Source organism: Typopeltis vanoorti, chromosome 7 (genome assembly GCF_054136105.1).
Source record: "Typopeltis vanoorti isolate ZY-2024b chromosome 7, IOZ_Tvanoo_1.0, whole genome shotgun sequence".
Lineage (NCBI taxonomy): Eukaryota > Metazoa > Arthropoda > Arachnida > Uropygi > Thelyphonidae > Typopeltis > Typopeltis vanoorti.
Window position 1 is genome coordinate 137,429,863 of NC_143555.1, and position 21,164 is coordinate 137,451,026.

The 21,164-nt window shown below is 37.0% G+C and overlaps 1 protein-coding gene across 2 annotated transcripts in view; it reads right to left on the reverse strand.

Annotated features, from left to right (window-relative positions):
- The window catches only part of LOC150105111 (apoptosis-resistant E3 ubiquitin protein ligase 1), a 377,933-nt gene that overhangs the window by 333,619 nt on the left and 23,150 nt on the right, over window positions 1-21,164 (reverse strand). For both annotated transcript variants that reach the window (XM_090395495.1, XM_090395494.1), the window contains exon 2: window positions 366-613. In XM_090395495.1, coding sequence (XP_090251621.1) covers window positions 366-564 — 199 coding nt within the window. In that variant the 5' untranslated portion in view covers window positions 565-613. The remainder of the gene's footprint in view (window positions 1-365; window positions 614-21,164) is intronic.

A 21,164-nucleotide genomic window follows, 5' to 3' on the forward strand; every position in this document is an offset into this window, starting at 1 on the left:
CAATCAGAATACAATTATACCAAAAACAAAAGTTTGTGTGGCTTTAAACAGATTACAAAAATAAACGCAACTTTTGCAGATTACCAAACTGTAATCTTTGTAATTAAAGGTTGTTTTTCAGTTAAGCAAGATAAAACATAAAATAAATCCTCTAATTCCTTTTCAATCTCCAAAAGGAGCAGGTTGCACTATTCTGCCCAATTTTCTGTAAATAAGTACACAGCTCATCTCCCAAAGTTGATGACATTCATGTAGTAAGCTAGCAAGAGATGTTTCCTATTTCTAGCATGTATTTAGAGTAAGAGTGTTATATAATGTTATTTTAATTTTTTTTTTTTTTTTTTTTTAAAGTATACATATCTTACCAGTTTCATATATTTCAGCTTGATGAGCAGATAAACCGATATCAATTAGCCACTCTGAAATACTTGGTTCTTTATCTTCTACTACTACAAATTTCTGATGCAAAACTAAGAAAGTAACTACATATGCTGCTAGAGAATAGTAGATTACTGATGCTGGGGGTATTATGAATGGTAAAAAGGAAACATTATTATTCGACATGCTGTTCTCTTCTCTTTATAACAGGATCTTCTAGAGGTGCCAAACATACCTAATAAGCAATAAAAAAATTACCAATTATTCAAGAGAAATATGCTGGTTGATCACTGAAGTAAAGCATAACTTTTTGTTTGTGTGTGCAACAAGATAAGATGGTACTATAATTTTAAAATGATAGCAATGAGAAAGAATGTTAAGAACACTAATTAATATGTTTTAATTAATTATTATATATAATAATGATTAATTATTTTAATGTAAAAATAAATATCCATATTTGATAAAATAATATGAAAAGCTTGTTTAATAATAAAAAAATACTACAATTTCTTTATTACCGAGATTTAACTATTATCAAAAGAAATAAACAATAACCTTTTAATCTTTGTGTTTCTCTCTATCCTTTTAAAAGATTGAAAGAAGAGATAGAGCTGAATCCCCCTAGTTAAGGATTTTAGTTGTTTTTTAATTAATACATCTGGCTTGCCATTCCTCTGATATATATGTATTATGTCTGTAATGAAAACCTAGGGTTCTGGATGGAAAACCCTTGTGCCACTATATGAGACTGGCTAACTAACTTTCATTACCATTGATTGAGATTGTCCTTGCTCTAACACGGAGTATAAAGACAGCTTTTGGTTATAACAGCAAAATGTAATCAATGCACTATGGCTGGTAAGCGTGTAGGTCGGCTCCATTCAAGCACAGGTATGCAATTATCTTGACAAACTGTGGCATGATGTCTGCAACAACTAGGATTATACACCTGAAGATTGTATTATGTCTGTGTCCCTTTATGCACACTCATTGTAGAGCATGTTTTCAGTGGTGTTGTATCCATAAAAATTGGACAGGTCTTGGTGTGGGGAGGCATTATGCTTAATGGAAGCACCAAGCTGGAAAAGGAGGCCATGACTGAAAGATATTGCAAAAGAAGTTTTTCAATGTCATGTTGGATTGTTCCATGGTGCTGTAGATGAAAAATTCATCTTTATGAATGACAATGTCACACCACATTGTACACAAGAGTGGAGATACTTCTGGAGACTGAGAATATCAAATTGAGTGACCAGCATGATCACCAAATCTCAACCCCACATAACACATTTTTGATGCAATAGGGAGATGCATTGCTGCTGAAAATTCCCTTCCAGAAAACAAGGCTCTGAAGAAAGAGTATGCCTCAAAAACTCCTGAATCACTTGATGCTAAGCATGGTACAACATTGTGAGAGGTACATTGCAGTTCAAAGTGGACTCTCCACATAATTTTCTGTAAGCACTGTACATTAATTCCTTAACTACATCCTTAGGAATTTGGTAACTTGAGAACACACTGCAATTTAATTTGTACGAAATTTATAACACATTTTTTGTGTAATATAATTTATTAGTATGCTGGCAATAAATTTATTCCACATCTAGCTGTAGTCATGAAAATTTTTTCATATACAGTTAAAAATGTAGTTCATCCTTATCTTTTGGACACTACTGGTTGTAAGTCAGCAGTTAGAATTGAAGGAAACACAGGAAGATGTTTGATGTGAAATCAGGTGCAAGACAAGCATGCACATTATCTCCATTCAAACCTGATATTAGAATTCAAGATATCAAACTTGGCTTTTTTGCTTTATGCAGATGATATTGTACTCCTAAACACATCCAGTGAAAGTCTCCAGGATTCTCTAACTAAAATCAATTGACAGCCGTGAAAAATTTGGCATGAAAATGCCATGCAATGGCATGAAAGTGGTTAGCATATCTGCTCTCCAGCCAAAAGGTTGTGGGTTCTATTCCTGCCGTGGACATGGATGTTCATGATTGCCTATGAAAATACTAGTAGTGGTGGTGGATGGTAGTTGGTGTTGGTGTAGTTGTAGTTGGTGGATTGAGTGCTGGAGACTGAGTTGTAGAGCAAGTACCCTCCTTAAATGAGTCTGTGGACTCCCTGGAGGTGTTAAATAAAATCAGCATTAAAAAGACCAAAACTATGAAAATTGGCAGGAACATAGAAAACTTCAGCTGTATCCTCAGGGAGAGCCTATAGAACAAGTAAAATATTTCAGCTATTTAGGCACAGATTTTAGTGAAGATGGCAAATTAAATCTAGAAACAGACAACAGAATAAGCAAAGTTGGCATGGTGGGGAGACAGCTGAATAAATTTATATGGAATAAGAGAGAAATTAGCCACTAACCTAGCAGCATACAAGACAGTTTTCAAACCAGTTTTAAGTTATGGATCTGAAATTTGGGTTAGAAATAAAGTACTTGAATAAAGATTAGAGACCGGAGATATGAGAGATCTAATGGGAGAGGATAGGTTAGCAAAATTCCAAAATGGCAGGAAGAAAAACCACAGGAAGACCAAGGTCGTCTAGGTGGACTGATTCAGACAGAAGTGTCTTAGAAGAACAAAATGTTTGATACAATAAGAGAGTGCTGGCAAGTAATAGACTAATTTGGAGGAAAATTATTGATAGAAGATTAGTAATAATGTAAAGTTAATCATGTAGTGCTGTCCTTGTAGCCTAAACTGAATTTTCTGAATCCTTGAAATTTCAAGGATTCAGGATTATGATGATGATGTTTTTATTTATTTATTTATTTTATTATGTGGCTCCCACTCATAAAAGGTTTTTGTAAACTTACAGCACTTTCATACCATGAGTGGGATAAGGATGCACTAAACTGCAGGATCTCTACATCATCTTTAATGGCTATTGCTCTTCTTAGCTCTGCATCATCAAGGAAACAACTGATTATATCTCCTTAAATCATTTCCTTTTTTTATCACTTACGTACAAATAAAACAGCAGCAGACAAAGTACTGTGCCCTGAGGTGCAACTAGTCACTTGCCTTCTACTGCATTTAATCCTCATATACAACTGTTGATTTGTCTATCAACCTTACCCTCCCCCCACTCATCCAAATCATCAGCTTCATATCCACCTTTTGCTACAATTTATTAAGCAGATTTCCATGTGGTGTCCTGTCACATGCCTCTGCAAAGTCCAGCAACATAAATGAATAGCCATTTCCTTTATCCAAATCAGTTTTCATTATTATAAAAAGTATGAAACTATCAAGGCAAGAACTTCCCTTCAAAAAACCATGTTGCCCCTATAAACTATCATATTACTGCCCACTCAGTCCTGATTCTGTCTTTTACCAACTTCTTCAATACCTTAACCACCACTCCTAAGAAATTAATTGCTCTATAATTTGCTCTCTTTCTCTCTGAGAGCAGAAGAACTATTTTGCCCTCTTTCCACTCCTTAAGGCACTTTCCCAGAACTTAATTTAAACCTCATTTCTGGTATGTCATAGGAAATGCCAATTCCATTGCACATTCTCATAATATACAAGATAATATGCTGGCTTGGTTGGTCGAATGGTTATCATCTCTGCAGCCAAAAGGCTGCAGGTTCGAATCCTGCCATGGGCATGGATGTTTGCGATTGTCTGAAAATACTAGTGGTGGTCAGTGGTAGATAGTGTTGGTGTAGATGATGAAAGTAGTTGCAGTAGTTGGTGGATTGAGAGGTGGAAACCGAGAGTTGTAAAGAAGATTCCCTCCCCCAATGAGTCTTTGGACTCCCTAGAGGTGTCATGTAATAATAATAATATTCTGTCTAATCCCACGATCATGTTCCCAATTAAAGTTTTGCACCATTATAAATATCTCCAATTCTTCTGCCTCTATTCTCACATCAGTGTCATAGCTGATGCGATAGTATCTCCACATGGATGGCACATCCTTGCAAAATGATCACTCAGCAACTCAACTTTTTCATTTACTTCTATTACCATTAGTATACCTAAATCCTCACATCCCTTATCATCTTGGCATTGAAAAGAATTAAAAGGAAGGATAAAATATATTCATAACTTTTATAGCCAAGTGACAAACACAATGTCTAAGTTTTGAAAGTGGCCTCATTCACTATATACACACACACACATTGCTTGGAAAAAAGTCAACAGCCCCCACCCCCATGAGCAAGGTGCATTGTACCATGTAACAAGTCACGTATTTCTAGCTGGTATAAATTGAAAGAATGTGATTCTCCCAAGTCAGTGCAACTCTGTCCGGGCTGTAAGAAGGGAACTGATGAAGTTAGAAAGAGGCATTGTGATAGGATGCCATGTTGCAGGCCTATCTTTTTGGCACTTTCTTTCCCAAATTGGGCCATCCTAGTCAACAATGACTGATACCATACAGAGATCGAAGTGCAGGGAGTCAACTGCAAGTGCTATCACAATGGATGACCCACCACACTCACCAAACTTGGCTGCAGGGTACTAAAAGGATCGTCATCCAGTAGCATCCTCTAGCAAGGGGGTTGCACCAGATGAGCAGCTCTTCTCCATTTCTCTCTGTCTGTCGCCTACGTCATTCTTAAACCAGTCCATTCCATGATGTCATTGAACCACTCTCTAGTTGGTCCTCGTCTTCTCTTCCCCTCAATTTTCCCTTGTAATATAGTTCTAGTCAGGTGTCTGGAAGAACCTCTCAGAAGATGTCCTGCAAATCTGGTCTTTCTTTGCATAATATTCTTGAGCAGTGTTCTTTCCATCCCAATTTGATATTCTCTCTGTATAGCTAATCTTTTCCATCTTTCTATAACACCACATTTCCATTGCATTAATTCTTTCCATATCTCTTTCTGAGTGTCTAAGACTCACTTCCATAACTTGCAATACTCCAAACTGTTGCTTTAACTATTCCAACTCTAACACCTATTTTAATATTCTTGTTTATTAAAATTCTCTTCATTTCCATAAATGCCAATTTAGCTTTGCATATTCTATTTCTAATGTCCAACTCTAAAGTTCCTTTCTCTGAGATCCAGCTACCTAAATATTGAAATCTATCCACGTCTTCTAAAATCTTTCCTCCACAGCTTATCTTTACATTATCTCCTATTTTTCTGCCCATTATCATTATCTTGGTCTTCTTTGTGTTAATCCTTAGTCCGTACTCTTTACAAGAGTTTTCAATTCTTTGAACAATTTGTTGTAATCCATTTTCATATTCTGCCATCACCACTACATCATCCACATATCTTAAGTTATTAATAATTCTTCCATTTATTTTTAGTCCTTCTACATCCTCAAGTGCCTCTCTAAGCATCTGTTCACTATAAAGGTTAAACAATAATGGTGATAACATGCATCCTTGTCTAACTCCTCTCTCCACCGAGAATTCTCCTGTTTTCTCTGTTTCATCATGAACATCAAGTTCACAACATGAACTGCAATATACAGACTCCACGTTACCTGAACCAACATGTAGTATCATCATCAGTGGTGCAAAGAGCATGTACAGTGGAACATGGAAGCTTGGAAAGCTGTGTTATGGAGTGAGAATCACATCACACTATACCCTCTACCGAGCAGATGGATAGGTATGGGTGTAGTGGATGCCCAGTAAATGTCTCTTACCAGAGTGCATAATCCAACTATGAAATTCAGAGGTGATGGTATGATACTGTTTTTCCTAGCGGATCAATGTTTGTAGTGTCGCGAACACTGAACTCTGAGAGGTATCTAAACATTCTGGTCAATGCTTCCTATTTTTGGCATTTCTACAGAACTGACAACTGTCTTTTTCAGCAAGACAATGCAACATGTCATAAGGCTGCTGCTGTAAATATATAGTTTGTGGACATGAACATCATCACACTAGAATGGCCTCCACAGAACTCAGATCTCAACCCTACTGAACATCTATGGGATGAACTGGAGCATCAGGTGAGGTCAAGGGACATCCATCCCAGAACAGTCCAGGACCTCATTATAATGCCTACAGTAAGAATAGTCCAAAAATCCCATTAATTACTATCATACTTGTGGAAAGTATGCCCTGTAGGATTGCTGCAGTCATTACAGCAATAGACAGCAGTCCTATATCTTATTAAGATGGGTATGTGGCTGTTTGTTCTTCGCACTATGCTGTCCATTGACTTCTTTCCAAGCAACGTATGTGTGTGTGCACACACACGCAGCATTAATAATTAAATAAATTTAATGACTTATATAATATATATATATATATATATATATTTTTTTTTTTTTTTTTTCCCCCTGCTCCACGCAGTCAGACTCATTGTGTAAGGTCCACTCAATCAGCAACATGTCTATAATGATGAGCTTTAGTTATTTACACTACTTGCATCCATAATGCACTCCGGCAATACATTCCACTCAATAACTTTTCACATAAAATATCTACTCCCTACACCCTTCTTCACATCTTTATACAACTTCCAGGGATGGACCCTTATTCTTCCCATCTTAACATCCACTCTTTTTATAATTCTTTCTGTATTAATCTGATAGAATTTCTTAACTTGAAGGTCTATCATATCTCCTCTTTTCCTCCTATCCACCTCCATCTCTAATCCACATTCCTTCAAACACTCTTCATAACCAACACTCCATACTCCTGATATCACTTTGGTCATGTGTCTTTGGACCCTCTCTAGTGTTTCCATATCACAATGAAAACTAGGTGACTAAATCTGGGCACAATAGTCCATATGTGGTCTGACCAACGTAATGTACTTTTTACCATAGCAGCAACACAACATGCAGTGTTTGTAACACTTGCGATGTGCCCTCAGAACTTCAGTCCACTGTCTACCATCATTCCAATCTCCCAAATCTCATCCAAAGGAATTATAAAACCAGAGGATAATATACAAGTTAATATTCTCTCTAATTCCATGGCTATTTAAAGTTAAAATTTTGCAGTATTATAAACACCTCCAATTCATCTGCCCACCCCCCCCCCAATTCTCACATCAATGTCATATCTGATGTGATAGTATCCCATCAAGGATCTGTATTAATCGTTTGCAAAGATGGCACATCCCTGCAAAATGATCACTCATCAATTCAACTTTTTTGTTTGTATTTTTTACATTGCTATGAGTATACAATAAACTACAATATCTCCTTTATCCTACATCATCCCATATCATCTTGGTATTGAAAAGAATACTGAAAATGAAATACCATGAGTTGGCATATTTTCAATACACCAACTCACGGTATTTTATTACTAAAATGAATCTCATCCACTTCCTGAAGTACAGCTCCACCAATACAGCATGTAGCCTTATATCTCTGTATTCCAAATTGTAACACCTAGCATTTATTAATATTAAAATTGGAATCCCACTTATTTGTCCAAGCTAAAAGTCTACTGAAGTCTTCCTGTAGAGAATTAACATCAACACTACTCCTGATAATTCTAAGTAACTCTGCATGATCAGCAAACATTTAAAGATTCCCAGTCAATCCACATGAAATATCATTAACAAATAAGTTAACGATATTTCATGTAAGAGCCAAAGAATAGAACTCTGAGACATGGCAGTGGTCACCTTCCTTTTCTGAGACATTGGTGCGACCTGGTACGACCATAAAGGACGTAACTGAGTCTATTAGAGAGCAAAAGGAAAGGGTGAAAGAAATGATTGTTGTGGCAGGTACGAATGATTTGAAAGGAGATAAAATGGAAACGATAGAAGAACTGAATGAATTGTTTGAGGTAGCAAAAGAAAAGAGTGAGAGAGTTAGAATGATTAGTCTTTTGCCACGGTATGACAGTGAAATGTTTAAAAGGAGGGCCATAATTGCGAATGACTTTATGCGTGGGTTATGTATGACGAGTGGTGTGGAATTTGTGGATGTGTGGAGTGAGTTTGATGGGCGAAAGGATCTATATAAGATGGATGGCTTGCATTTGAATGGTTACGGTGTAAGAAGACTTGAGAAAGTGTTGCTGAATGTAGTGGATGTGCAAATTCAGGGAAACTAGATTTGTTAACGGGGGGGGGGGCAGTAGATATACAGTCCTTATGGAGGCAGTTGAATGTAAGAATGAATATAATATGCCAGAGCAAATAAGGACAACAAATCTGAGTGGGATAGTTAATATAAGGCATCAAGGTAGTGTTGGGGCTAATGGGGGTCTTAAATTCATGTACACTAATACTAGGAGTATTAGGAACAAGAAGGAAGAGTTTTTGGCAATGGTTGGCACTTCCAGACCACAGGTTATAGGTATTAGTGAAACATGGCTGACTGTAGATGATATAACTAGTGGGATTGAATGTGATGGGTATAGTGTGTTCAGGAATGACAGAGAGAATAAAATGGGGGGAGGAGTATTGTTGCTGATAGCTGATGAGCTCCAGCCAAGGAGAATAGAAGTTGAATTGCAGGATAGAGAAAAGAGCACATTTGAGGCCATTTGGTGTGAGATTGTGGCTAGCAGAACTAAATATACAATTGGGTGCTGCTATAGACCAGGTGATGGAAAAGATGGTGGTGACAGTATGCACAAGCAAATAGAAGAAATGGGTGGAAGGAGGGTGATTATTATGGGAGATTTCAACATGGTCGCATTGATTGGAGTAAGGGATAACTAAGGGATATAAGGGATAACTATCTGCGACAGCATGTAATGGAAAATACTAGGGGTCAGAGAGTGCTTGACCTAGTAATTACATCTGAGGATTTGGCTGTAACAAATATGACCACATTGCCACCAATCGGTGAGAGTGATCATAGGGTCTTAACTTCGGAGGTGGCTAAAGGTGTAGAATTTTCAGTTAAGACAGGGTACATGTGGAATTATCGGGCTGGAAAGTATGACAAGCTTAGGAGTTTGATTGGTTCAGTGCCATGGCATGTACAACTGCAAGGACTAGAAGTTGATAGTGCATGGGAGGTAGTTAAGAAGTGCTTGCATGAAGCAATGGCTGACTGTATACCTAGAGTACGAATAATAAATCAAGTAGGGGTTAAATGGATGAATAACACCATTAAGCTTGAGCTGCAAAAAAAGAAACAACTATAGAGGGAATTTAAGGAGAAGGGTGACCGGCAGGCACATGAACGGTATAAAGCGCAGGCCAGAAGGGTGAAGAGTGTGGTAAGAAAAGCAAAAAAGGATTACGAAAGAACATTGGCCATGCAGGCTAAAGAGAATCCTAAACAGTTTTTTAGATATGTAGCAAGTAAAAGGAAAAATGTACATGGCAGATTGATTTTAAAGAATGCCGATGGTAGGGAGGTAACTGAATCAGTTGAGATAGTTGAGTTACTGAGTGAGCACTTTGCAAGAGTATATCATCCAGGTGATGACATTGCAGAAACGAATAAACCAGTAGATTATACGGGAATTGTGTTTAATGAAGTGGAGGTGAGTAGTCTATTGCATAACCTCAATGTCAATACATCTGTGGGATTGGATGGTATACCAGCTCGTGTTGTACGAGAAGCAGCTAAAGAATTGTCAGTACCCTTGACCATTTTGTTTAATTTGAGTCTCGGGTCTGGGTTAGTCCCGAGTGGGTGGAAAGAGGGGAAAATAGTTCCACTGCATAAAGGTGGTTCCAAGACTGCTGTTGTAAATTACCGACCGATTAGCATATCAGGAATCATTGTCAAGGTCTTAGAGAAATTAGTCAAGAAAAGAATACAGGATTGGATAGATGAAAATGGGATATTGTATGGGGGACAACATGGTTTTGTGAAGGGTAGATCATGCCTCAGTAACTTGCTCACGTTTTATAACACAGTGACGGCGGAACTGGATAGGGGTAATGGGTTTACAGTGATACTACTGGACCTTGCCAAGGCCTTTGATAGGATACCACATGGAACCCTAATCAGTAAACTGGAGCAGATGGGTATAGATATAGGGATGGGGAGATGGATAGGAGGGTGGTTGAGGGAGAGATATCAAAGAGTGGTTTATTCAGGAGTGGAGTCTAAAAGACGTCTTGTGACTAGTGGGGTGCCACAGGGCTCTGTTCTTGGACTACTGCTTTTCAATTTGTTCATCAATGATATTGGAAAGGATCTGAGAGGAAGTGTTCACTTGTTTGCTGATGATGCAAAGTTGGGTAGAGCAATTGTGAGTGCACAAGATGTCAAAATTTTACAGGATGATTTGGATAGTTTGGAGGACTGGGATAAGAAAAATTGATGTCAATTTAATGTGGCAAAGTGTAAGGTTATGCACTTTGGGGTGAAAAGAATAGCAGCAGTATATTGCATTGGTGGAACCATACTCCAGGAGATTGATGAGGCCAGGGATTTGGGAGTGTTGGTGGATAGGGAGTTGAAGTTTAGGGGGCACATTGCAAAAGTAACTAAAACAGCTCACCAAATCACTTGGCTTCTGAAAAATACTTTAACATGCAGAGACGAACAAGTTGTTGTTCCTCTGTATCAAGCCTTGATAAGACCCCATCTGGACTACTGTGCCCAGTTATGGGCACCAGGGTTTCTTCATGATGGGGATGAAGTGGAGAGGCTCCAGAGACAAGTGACCAAGATGATAGCAGGTCTGTGGAATGAACCTTATGAGAATAGGTTGAAGATTTGTGGGTTGCAGAAATTGGACGATAGGCGAAGGAGGGGTGATATGATTGAGACATTCAAATTACTGAAGGGTTTTTATATGATTGATCCAGAAGATATTTTTGAAAATATGACTGGTGGTGGGAGGACTAGGGGCCATGCATGGAAGCTGGGCAAGAGCGTGGTTGACAAGGGTGTTAGAGCTAGGTTCTTTACTTGGAGAGTGGTAAATGAGTGGAATAAGCTTCCAGAGTCTGTTGTGGGTGCTACGACCGTGAATGAGTTCAAGGCAAGGTATGATAGACACTGTGTGAATGTTGAATAGTTGTTCTTGACATGATGTTAGGGCCTCCCTCGATGAGTCTGTCGACTCCTTGGAGTTTCCCGGAACAATAATAATAATAATAATAATAATACACAACTTCTGGTATCTGGCACAAAGCCAATCTTCAATCCATCTAACCAATCTGCTATCTAATGCCCTTCACAAACCCATGCTGATCTGATTATCATAGAGAAGCTTATGTCCATCAACTGAATCCTGTATTTTATTTCTAACCACTTTTTCCAACACTTGGATTACAACTGCAGATATACAGAATGATCTATAATTAGAAACGTCTGGCCTAGAACCATGCTTGTGAAGTGGTATTATTTTGCCTTCTTTCCACTCCTTAGGAACCTTCCATACTGCAACTCTTTCATTAAATAACCAGGTCGAGGATAAGGATAACTCTTTTGCACATTATTTAAAAATGCATGGTGATATACCATTCCCCATTCAGCATCACCCACACCACTATGATACACACTGATGAAATGTTAGTTAAATAATTCCAATATATCATTCGATATGGTTACTTTGGTGCAATAACTATCCACCAGTGTCAACCTGCCATAATTATTTTTTCTTCCTGCTTTTCACATAGCAGAAAAATTCCCTTGATTTAAGCTTAGACTTGACTACCCAATCTCCTCTCATATTCCAATTTTTTCTTTTCTAACCATGTTTTTCACTTTTCTGACCTGCACTTCATATTCTTCATGCATTTGTACTTCCTCCGTAACGTCTGTGTAATACTGCTTGCTTGATTTCACTGTTCATATATCTCACTCCTTATTTATTTGCTTAACTCTTCTTATGCAATGCATATGTTAGATACTGTCTTATCATTTCCCATGCACTGTCAACATCTTTTCTACACAATTCATCAACCCAATGATTTGATGCTAGTTGACTACGGAGCTTCTCATAATCACCCACCTTACAGTTCCACATGCAGACCTTCTTAACAACTTTTTCCCTGTTTGACTACCTTCTAAACCAGTACCTACAGATCACTTTCATCATAGGTGGCAGTGTTGATACCTCATTCACAATCACACCCTGTGAGGATATCACCAAATCTAACACCAATAAACCACATGTTGCTTCCATCATGTGCTGTTTTATCCAGCAGAAACTCAACAAATTCACTCTCCTTGTTACTATGCACTATCTCTTCTTTCCAATCCACATTTCTATAATTAAAATCTCTCATCAGGATCATTATTATTACCCCAAGACCTCATGGAGTCAAAAACTCATCTGGGAGGTCCTTTTATGACACACACACAGCTCATCATACTGTGCCTTGAACACATTCATACTCCTTGCAGACACCATCATTACTATTACTATTACTATTATTACGGGCAACTCCAGGGAGTCATTAGACTCATCGAGGGAGGCCCCAAATCATATTCATCACAACTATTTGACATTCATACAGTACCTATCATACCTCGCCTTAAACTCATTCACTGTCACAGCATCCACCACAGACTCAGGGAGCGCATTCCACTCATTCACTACTCTAAAAGTAAAGAACCCAGCTCTAACACCTTTACTAACCACACTTTTGCCCAGTTTCCATGGATGTCCCCTAGTCCTCCCACAACCAGCCCTGTTCTAAAAAATATCTTCTGAATTAATTTTATAGAAACCCTTTAGTAATTTGAATGTCATCATCTTTCTTTTATTTGTCCAACTAATTTGTCTAAACATTTCCCAATCAGTACTCTCAACATTCCCTGGGATATAACAGCATCCTATTAAATATACTATTCTCTTGATCTCAGCTTCACACCAAACAGCTTCAAATCTTCACACTTACTATTTTTCACTTTGATTCTTAAAGGACAATTCCTTTGCCACCATTAACAATACTACACCTCCTTTCTTCATGTTCCTATCCTTTCAGAAAATTCTATATCCTACCATTTCAAGTCCTGACAGTATATCACTCTTAGTTAACCAAGTTTTGCTTATGTCAATTATCTTGGGTTTACAGTGATTCTACTGGACCTTGCCAAGGCCTTTGACAGCATACCACATGGAACCCTAATCAGTAAACTGGAGCAGATGGGGATGGATATAGGGTTGGTGAGATGGATAGGAGGGTGGTTGATGGAGAGATACCAGAGAGTTTTATTCAGGAGAGAGTCTAAATGATGGCTTGTGACTAGTGGGGTGCCGCAGGGCTCTGTTCTTGGACCACTGCTTTTCAATTTGTTCATCAATGATATTGGAAAGGATCTGAGAGGAAGCGTTCACTTGTTTGCTGATGATGCAAAGTTGGGTAGAGCAATTGTGAGTGCATGGGATGTCAAAATTTTACAGGATGATTTGGATAGTTTGGAGGACTGGGCTAGGAAAAATGGATGTCAATTTAATGTGGCAAAGTGTAAGGTTATGCACTTTGGGGTGAAAAGAATAGCAGCAGTATATCACATTGGTGGAACCGTACTCCAGGAGATTGATGAGGCCAGGGATTTGGGAGTGTTGGTGGATAGGGAATTGAAGTTTAGGGGGCACATTGCAGAAGTGGCTAAATCAGCTCATCAAATCACTTGGCTTCTGAAAAATACTTTAACATGCAGAGACAAACAAGTTGTTGTTCCTCTGTATCAAGCCTTGATAAGACCCCATCTGGACTACTGTGCCCAGTTATGGGCACCAGGGTTCCTTCATGATGGGGAGGAAGTGGAAAGGATCCAGAGACGAGTGACCAAGATGATAGCAGGTCTGTGGAATGAACCTTATGAGAATAGGTTGAAGATTTGTGGGTTACAGAAATTGGTCGATAGGCAGAAGAGGAGTGATATGATTGAGACATTCAAATTACTGAAGGGTTTCTATAAGATTAATCCAGAAGATATTTTTGAAAATAGGACTAGTGGTGGGAGGACTAGGGGCCATGCATGGAAGCTGGGCAAGAGCGTGGTTGACAAGGGTGTTAGAGCTAGGTTCTTTACTTGGAGAGTGGTAAATGAGTGGAATAAGCTTCCAGAGTCTGTTGTGGGTGCTACAACCGTGAATGAGTTCAAGGCAAGATATGATAGATATGTGAATGTCGAATAGTTGTTCTTGAGATGATATTAGGGCCTCCCTCGATGAGTCTGTCGACTCCTTGGAGTTGCCCGGAATAATAATAATAATCTTTGGGCATACTGATTCGATGAATGCTAAAAATTCAGCCCCTTTATTCTGATACTCCATACATTAGTATACACAGATTCTCCACTCTTTGAGGCCATCTGATAAAGACACAATCACTTTACTCTCTGTGCTATAGTGCACTTCTCTCTTTGTTCTGACCATAACCATTTCATTGATCCTGACTCTGATTTTCATTCATATTCTTATCATCTCCATCATTTTGCACAGCATCACTTTGCCCTGCTCTATTCACTTCCTCACCTTTGTATTCAATGTACTTCCACAACCTGTTTCTCAACCTTTCTCTGACTCTTAGCAGTACTAATTTCATATCAACCCTGTTTATTCTTAGTAAACAATAATCATTCTAAATGACCAACACCAAACCCAAATGCATTCCATCAGATTTGAACCATTCTAACTTCCCTTCGAATTCATTCCACACATTCACAAATCTAACACTTTCTACCTGACAATTCAGCCTCTTGTCATTCAATATAATTGCTCTCCTTCTCAGTTTGCTACTGTCACATCTGGGCAACAAACTAGCCACTTTTCCAATGATGCTATTATCCTTCACTTCCTATAACAGCTTCTTCAAATCCCTTACCACAATCTTTGTTTCACTATCCAAATTCTAACACCTATTCTTCCTTCTATGCAAAGCATCTGATATTCATTTTATTGTACCACCTGTAAAACATGTCTTCAGCACCTTATTTTTTACCACACCTTTAATGATTGGGTCACCATATAAAGCAACCCTATCATCTTTAGATACCTGCTTCTTCTTATTAACCTCCTTGTCATTTACCATCAGCTATTCTCTTCTTTAAACATTCAATTTCCTCCTCCATACATTTAACCTGACTTCATTTTCATTCACTCTGAACATATAAGAACAAATCCTTTTGATCCCTTAAAGGAAATCATATTATATATATAATACAAAATCCATTCTGTGCTCATCTACAAGCAGTAGATGCAGTTTATGTTAAATCATTAAACCTTCATGGTTTCGTGATTTAATGACTTTACACAACATTTAACACAATCACTAATTTATGACAGTACTTACTTGCAACAAAGAGAATTTATGTCAAATGCAGTTTCTCTTCACAATTTATGCAGATAATTATCAATTGCACAGTCCTCTTTACAGTGATTAAAATATGGTATGCGAGGTTTTTTTTTTAACTTTTTTTAATTTAAAAAAGAATGTGAGAATTATAGAAAAATCTCACTGAGTAAACATATAAGGCAAAATAAAAAGGAACAAGCTGATTTTAAACCCAAATATTGGTTGTTAATATAAGATTTAGACTTACAAAAACACAGTCAAATCGTGAAAATATGTTTTCTATATTTTGCAGATTCTCAAAAAAGCATGAAAAGTTCAAAGAAAAAAATTGTTCAAACAAATCTGTATGGAATAAATAGGACATTACACAGAATTCTGCAAAGTGGCAGTTAAAACTGATTTAATAATCAATTCTGAATACTACTGTTATTAAATTACTTAATAATCTATACAGACTACTTTATAAGGGAAAGTGATATTAATAATGATTCAAATAATCAAATAAGAGATATTAAGATTTCTTCTTTAAATATAAATTAAAATGCCATTTGAACAACAGTTGGCTTCTGTTGCTACTAGGCAAATTTTCCATACTTGCTATGCAAGCTCATTAATTGAGAAAGTGGTAATATTTATTTGTTAATAAATGCATGCATTTATAAGCATTCCATTTAGGCTTTTATTTTTGTAGACAGAAGACGTCTTAAGCTTGCACGGCAATAATTGAGCTTTGCGTTGTGTATCGAAGGCCGATGCTTGCTCGTCTAATCAAAGCTACCTTGGCTTGCTCGGTTGCAGGAGCTTCCAGTTCCTCGCTGCAGCACTGTGATTTCATGCATGCGCATAGCCATTTCCGCTCCTTTCAGGTCGTCTTAAACACAAGCCAGTGAGCTTCAGCCAGCCTTTACAAGTGTGCATGTTGCTTGGGAAAATTAAGTTACAACCAACTTTTTATGACGATGTTATTGACCAGTTCATACAGAACAGTAGGGTAGAATTTGTATTCAAATAGCTAAATTGAAAAAGATAGAATAAATAAATAAATAGAATATATATTAATCATTATTCTGCTAATCAGACTTCAATCAAACCTCTCATTCCGTGAATGATAACAAGAGCAAGCGTGAATTTCAAAACCAGCATTCGCCCCTGTACTCAACTGCTCCCCACAGCAACCTTCAATGAGGGCAATAACTAATAATGGAAGCATTGAAAAGCATTCCAAAACACAGTTTCATCTTTTTCTGGAAAACAAAAAAAAACTTAGTTTTTCTCTCCCTACCTGTGATAACTTATGAACTCTCTTTCCCCTCTTAGATTGACTCTCCTAGCCTTTCCTGACATAACCATATTACTTATATAGAATCCTCAACTTCCAAAAAACTTGGTATACTTTTTCACTCAAGATGTTACTTTTCATCTCTCCAGCTACTTACTTTGTACAAATCTCAAATCTTCCCAATCTTGGAATATTGAATTGAATTTAGAGAGGTTTAGGTGATGCACCTAAACCTCTCTAAAAATTCTTGGTACTATTCAGAGAAGGACAATTCAGTAGAATGACACCCCCCCCCCCTCTCTTGCAGATTGTGTTGAGCAACTGTCTTAAAGACAGCCAGCTGCTGCACTCTTCGACAGAGATTTCCATATGCAAGGTTCAGCAGAACTGGCATCCATCATGTCTCCCATTTCTGTTAAACACCACAGTAGCACAAGCAACAGCTACCCAACATCACTTTACAGATGAAATGCTGACTCACTCATTCACAGAACTACTATTCTGACTACTTGTTCATTCTATCTACCATGGTTCTGTGAAACATCCCTCCCCATAAATTATTCCTCAGACTACAGATCGAGCTCTTCATAAAGAATAACAAATTACTTTGCTCCTCACTCCAGTGCACACATACCGTTTATTTGCTACAGACCTTACAGCTTCCAGTGTGTGTGGGAGTGGTGTATATGTGTGTGTATATTTATATATAAATTTTAAAAATAAAAAATAATAATTGGGCATGATTAGAAAAGAAAACAAAGTATTTATAAACATTTTCAAATTTGTGTATTTTAAACTTCTTTTTATTTTCTTACTTATTGTAAAAATGGCAAAATATGCTTTCTCATCCAGTGTGTGGTTATTATAGTTTGCCCATCGATTAGAGATCCCTCGACACTTCTGCGCATGTTAGAAAAAGGAGAATCCATTCCGATAATAGGGTAATTAATCTGTCTTATGGGATGAGTTTGTTTATTATTACAGGTCGGAAAATTTAGCTTTTCTTTTATGAACATTGTAGTTTTTAAAGTGTAACTATTTTGCTTGTGTAACAGTTGGAAAAATGTACATAGAGTATTAACAAAATTAAAAAAAGGTATAGCATAAAACAAAAATTTATCTAAGTTTATTTTTAAGAAAGTTTTCTATAAAATAAAAATAATTATACAGAATAACAGAAATTTTTTCAAATGAACTTAGATATTCTAAACTTACAGTTGAGAGAACTGAGACACTTTAATGTCCTAAACCGATTAATTATTTATGACTTGTTGTGACTCTTTTAACAAACCCATGCCAAAAAAAAACTATTATTAAATCCTTTTAATCTTCAGAGTCATCTGAATCGGTGTCCAAATCATCATCACTTTCACTTAAACTGATCACAAAAGTTTGCATAATTCTTTGATAATTCCGTCTCTGTCCCAATACATATTTTCCAATGAGGTGACATGAGAGCAATATTTTCCCCAGTTTTGAACTGTAATACTTTCAATCGCCTGTTCTGAAAGCTTAAAAGTTTCGACATATCAATATCTCCAGTTACATTACGATGGCGAATGAAACTTTTCACTTCTGCCCAAACATACTCAATAGCATTAATATCACAAGGATATGGTGGTAGCCTCAAAGCTAGAAATCCATGCTCTTTGAGCATCATGTCGAATTTAAATAGTTTAGTTGTGGAAGAGTTTCTTTTGACCAAATTAAGCAATTCAATTTTTCACATATCTGGGAAATGAGAAATGTTATTTGCAGAGAACTAATCCATAAGAACTTGCTTCTTATTAGACCAATTTGGAACTGTTTAATCAAATAGAGTGATATGAAGCGTTATCAATTATAACAACAGCATTTTTAGGAAGGTTTGGAATCAGTTTTTCTTCTGCCCACGTTTCGAAGATCGTAGAATTCATTTGCTCATGGTAATCTCCAGTAGTTGAATTGGCTTCGTATAGTAAGTTTGAATTCGGTAAAAAACCTATTTCTCCACCTGCACACAAAATTATTATGCACCACGAGGCATTTCCGGTTTGTAGCACTCCACATTCTTCTTTAGACTGCCAACATTTTCCATAAGTTAAATTACTATCAATCCAAGTTTCATCTAGATACACAACCTCAAATACTGCGTTCTAGATAAAACAATGTCACTTCACTGCGTGATAAGTTTCCTTTTATTATGGGACTTTTTAAAAGAAAACCCAATTTCATTAAGTATTTTCCTTTAAGTACAGGAATCAATTTCAGAACAGTTGGCACTCGTTTCTCGACCACGTAAAATTTGTGAATAGTTCTTCTTATATCATCTACATCAAAATCATGCAAAGCTATGGTTTCGATGGTTTTCTTTACTCTGATGCTTTTTTTAGGAGATTTAAATTTTGGCTTACCTTCACCTTTTGATTCCCTATGAATTCTTTTAACAGTCGGTCCTATATGCCCACAATTGCACTTGCACGTTTTATGACTTGAGAAAGGGGAACAAGGAGATGATTCTTTTTCGCAGAATGTCAGCACATTATTCAATATTCATTTGCAAGAGCTACTGAAACGTTTAACAACAGAACTCGTTGACTGTACTGGATCCATCATACAAATTAATAATAAAAAAATAATGTAAAAAAGCCACAACAAAAATCAAGCTAGTACTAGTACAGCAACAGACAAGAAAGCACGTGATTTTGTATGTTGGCGACCAATTCATACATCCTTCATTTCTTTCTCCCCTTCAGCATGAATCGACTATTCTTGGCAAAATGCAAAGGAGAGATCTACAAATGGTGGGCGAACTATACCCTACTTATTAAAGAACTGAAGCCACTGGAAAAAGTTCCAGTTTAGTCCCTAATGCAGGGTTCCCTGATTACCCAATCTACAATCCATTCACAGTACTAAGTTCAATAGTTATACAACTTTTTCTTGGAAGGAACTGCATGAGAAAAAATAAAAGCAACTTAAAGAAAAAAAAAGCTGTTCATATTCATTTTACAAAATATTTCTTTTTCTAATTAAATTTTTTATTTTAATTCATTTTAACAACATTTAGCCAAGTTTGTGTTTTGGCATACTGATAACGAAGATATGTCACAATGGAAAACAAAGGTGTTTTTTTTTTTTTAATTATATATTTAGTTTAATCCTTTATCCAAGTGTAAGTAAACAAAGTTTGCACCTGAAGTATCTTCAGGACTGGAACAACTTATGGTAAAGGTGGTATAAGTTCTGATCACTTGCCTCAGTATCTCCCATAATGCAAAGCACATTTCATTGCGGATATGTATAATGCTATGCATTAAGGGAAAGGCCACTATCCAGATCGGTTCCGACCTTTATTGAAGTCTCATCAGTGGGAGATAGACCCAGTGGTGGTGATACAAAGGTGGAAGTAATGGAGAAGACATATGTACCTATACGATTTGCCTAAAGGTGTCGCACCTTATTATTAAATTACTCTGGATTAGAGAAAGATGCTGGAAGTTTTTTCACTTGGTTAGCCTATAAATTATATATTTAGTTTAATCCTTTATCCAAGGATAAGCAAACAAAGTTTGCACCTGAAGTATCTTCAGGACTGGGGCAACTCGTGGTAAAGGTGGTATAAGTTCTCATCACTTGCCTCAGTACCTCCCATAATGCATTATACATACCCACATCTTGTGGGTATGTATAATGTTATGCATTAAGGGAAGGGCCACTATCCAGATTGCTTTCGACCTTTATTGAGGTCTCATCAGTGGGAGCCAGACTCAGTTGTGGTAATACCAAGGTGGAAGTAATGGAGAAGTCATATTTACCTATACGAGGTGCCAAAAGGTGTCACACCTTATTATTAAATTACTCTGGATTAGAAATGTGTTTTTTCCCCCCTCCTAATTCCACTGACTCAGCTGGAAAAGATATTGAGGTATTTGTTACACATAATGACTAATGCAAGTGATTCATCTATAAACCAGAATACCAGAGCCAATCATTCAACCAACGTTTTTGATCTTTTCTTCAACTCTAAAAGGTGAGTTACTCAGTCACATAATGGAAGTGGCAGGATTTTTTCCTCCTTGAAACTCAGTTTTCCAGACATCAGAGTGATTTTTAGAATGCCACAAAATGGAGCAAGGAGACCTCGAATCAGAGATGGTTAAAAAAAAAAAAAAAAAAAAAAAAAGATTCATGATGTGGCATTCTCTAGAATGAAATATCAGACAACACAAATGCCTAAGTGTCATCCATTGTAGCAGAAGGAATCATACAAGTAATTTGGATAGTTTACATGGAATGTAGTTTTATTCAGTCAGGTCTTTTAAAAACAAGTCAAATCTGTGGAAAAACATGCTTCAATTTATACTGCAGAATTGATTTTTTTGAGAAGTTTTT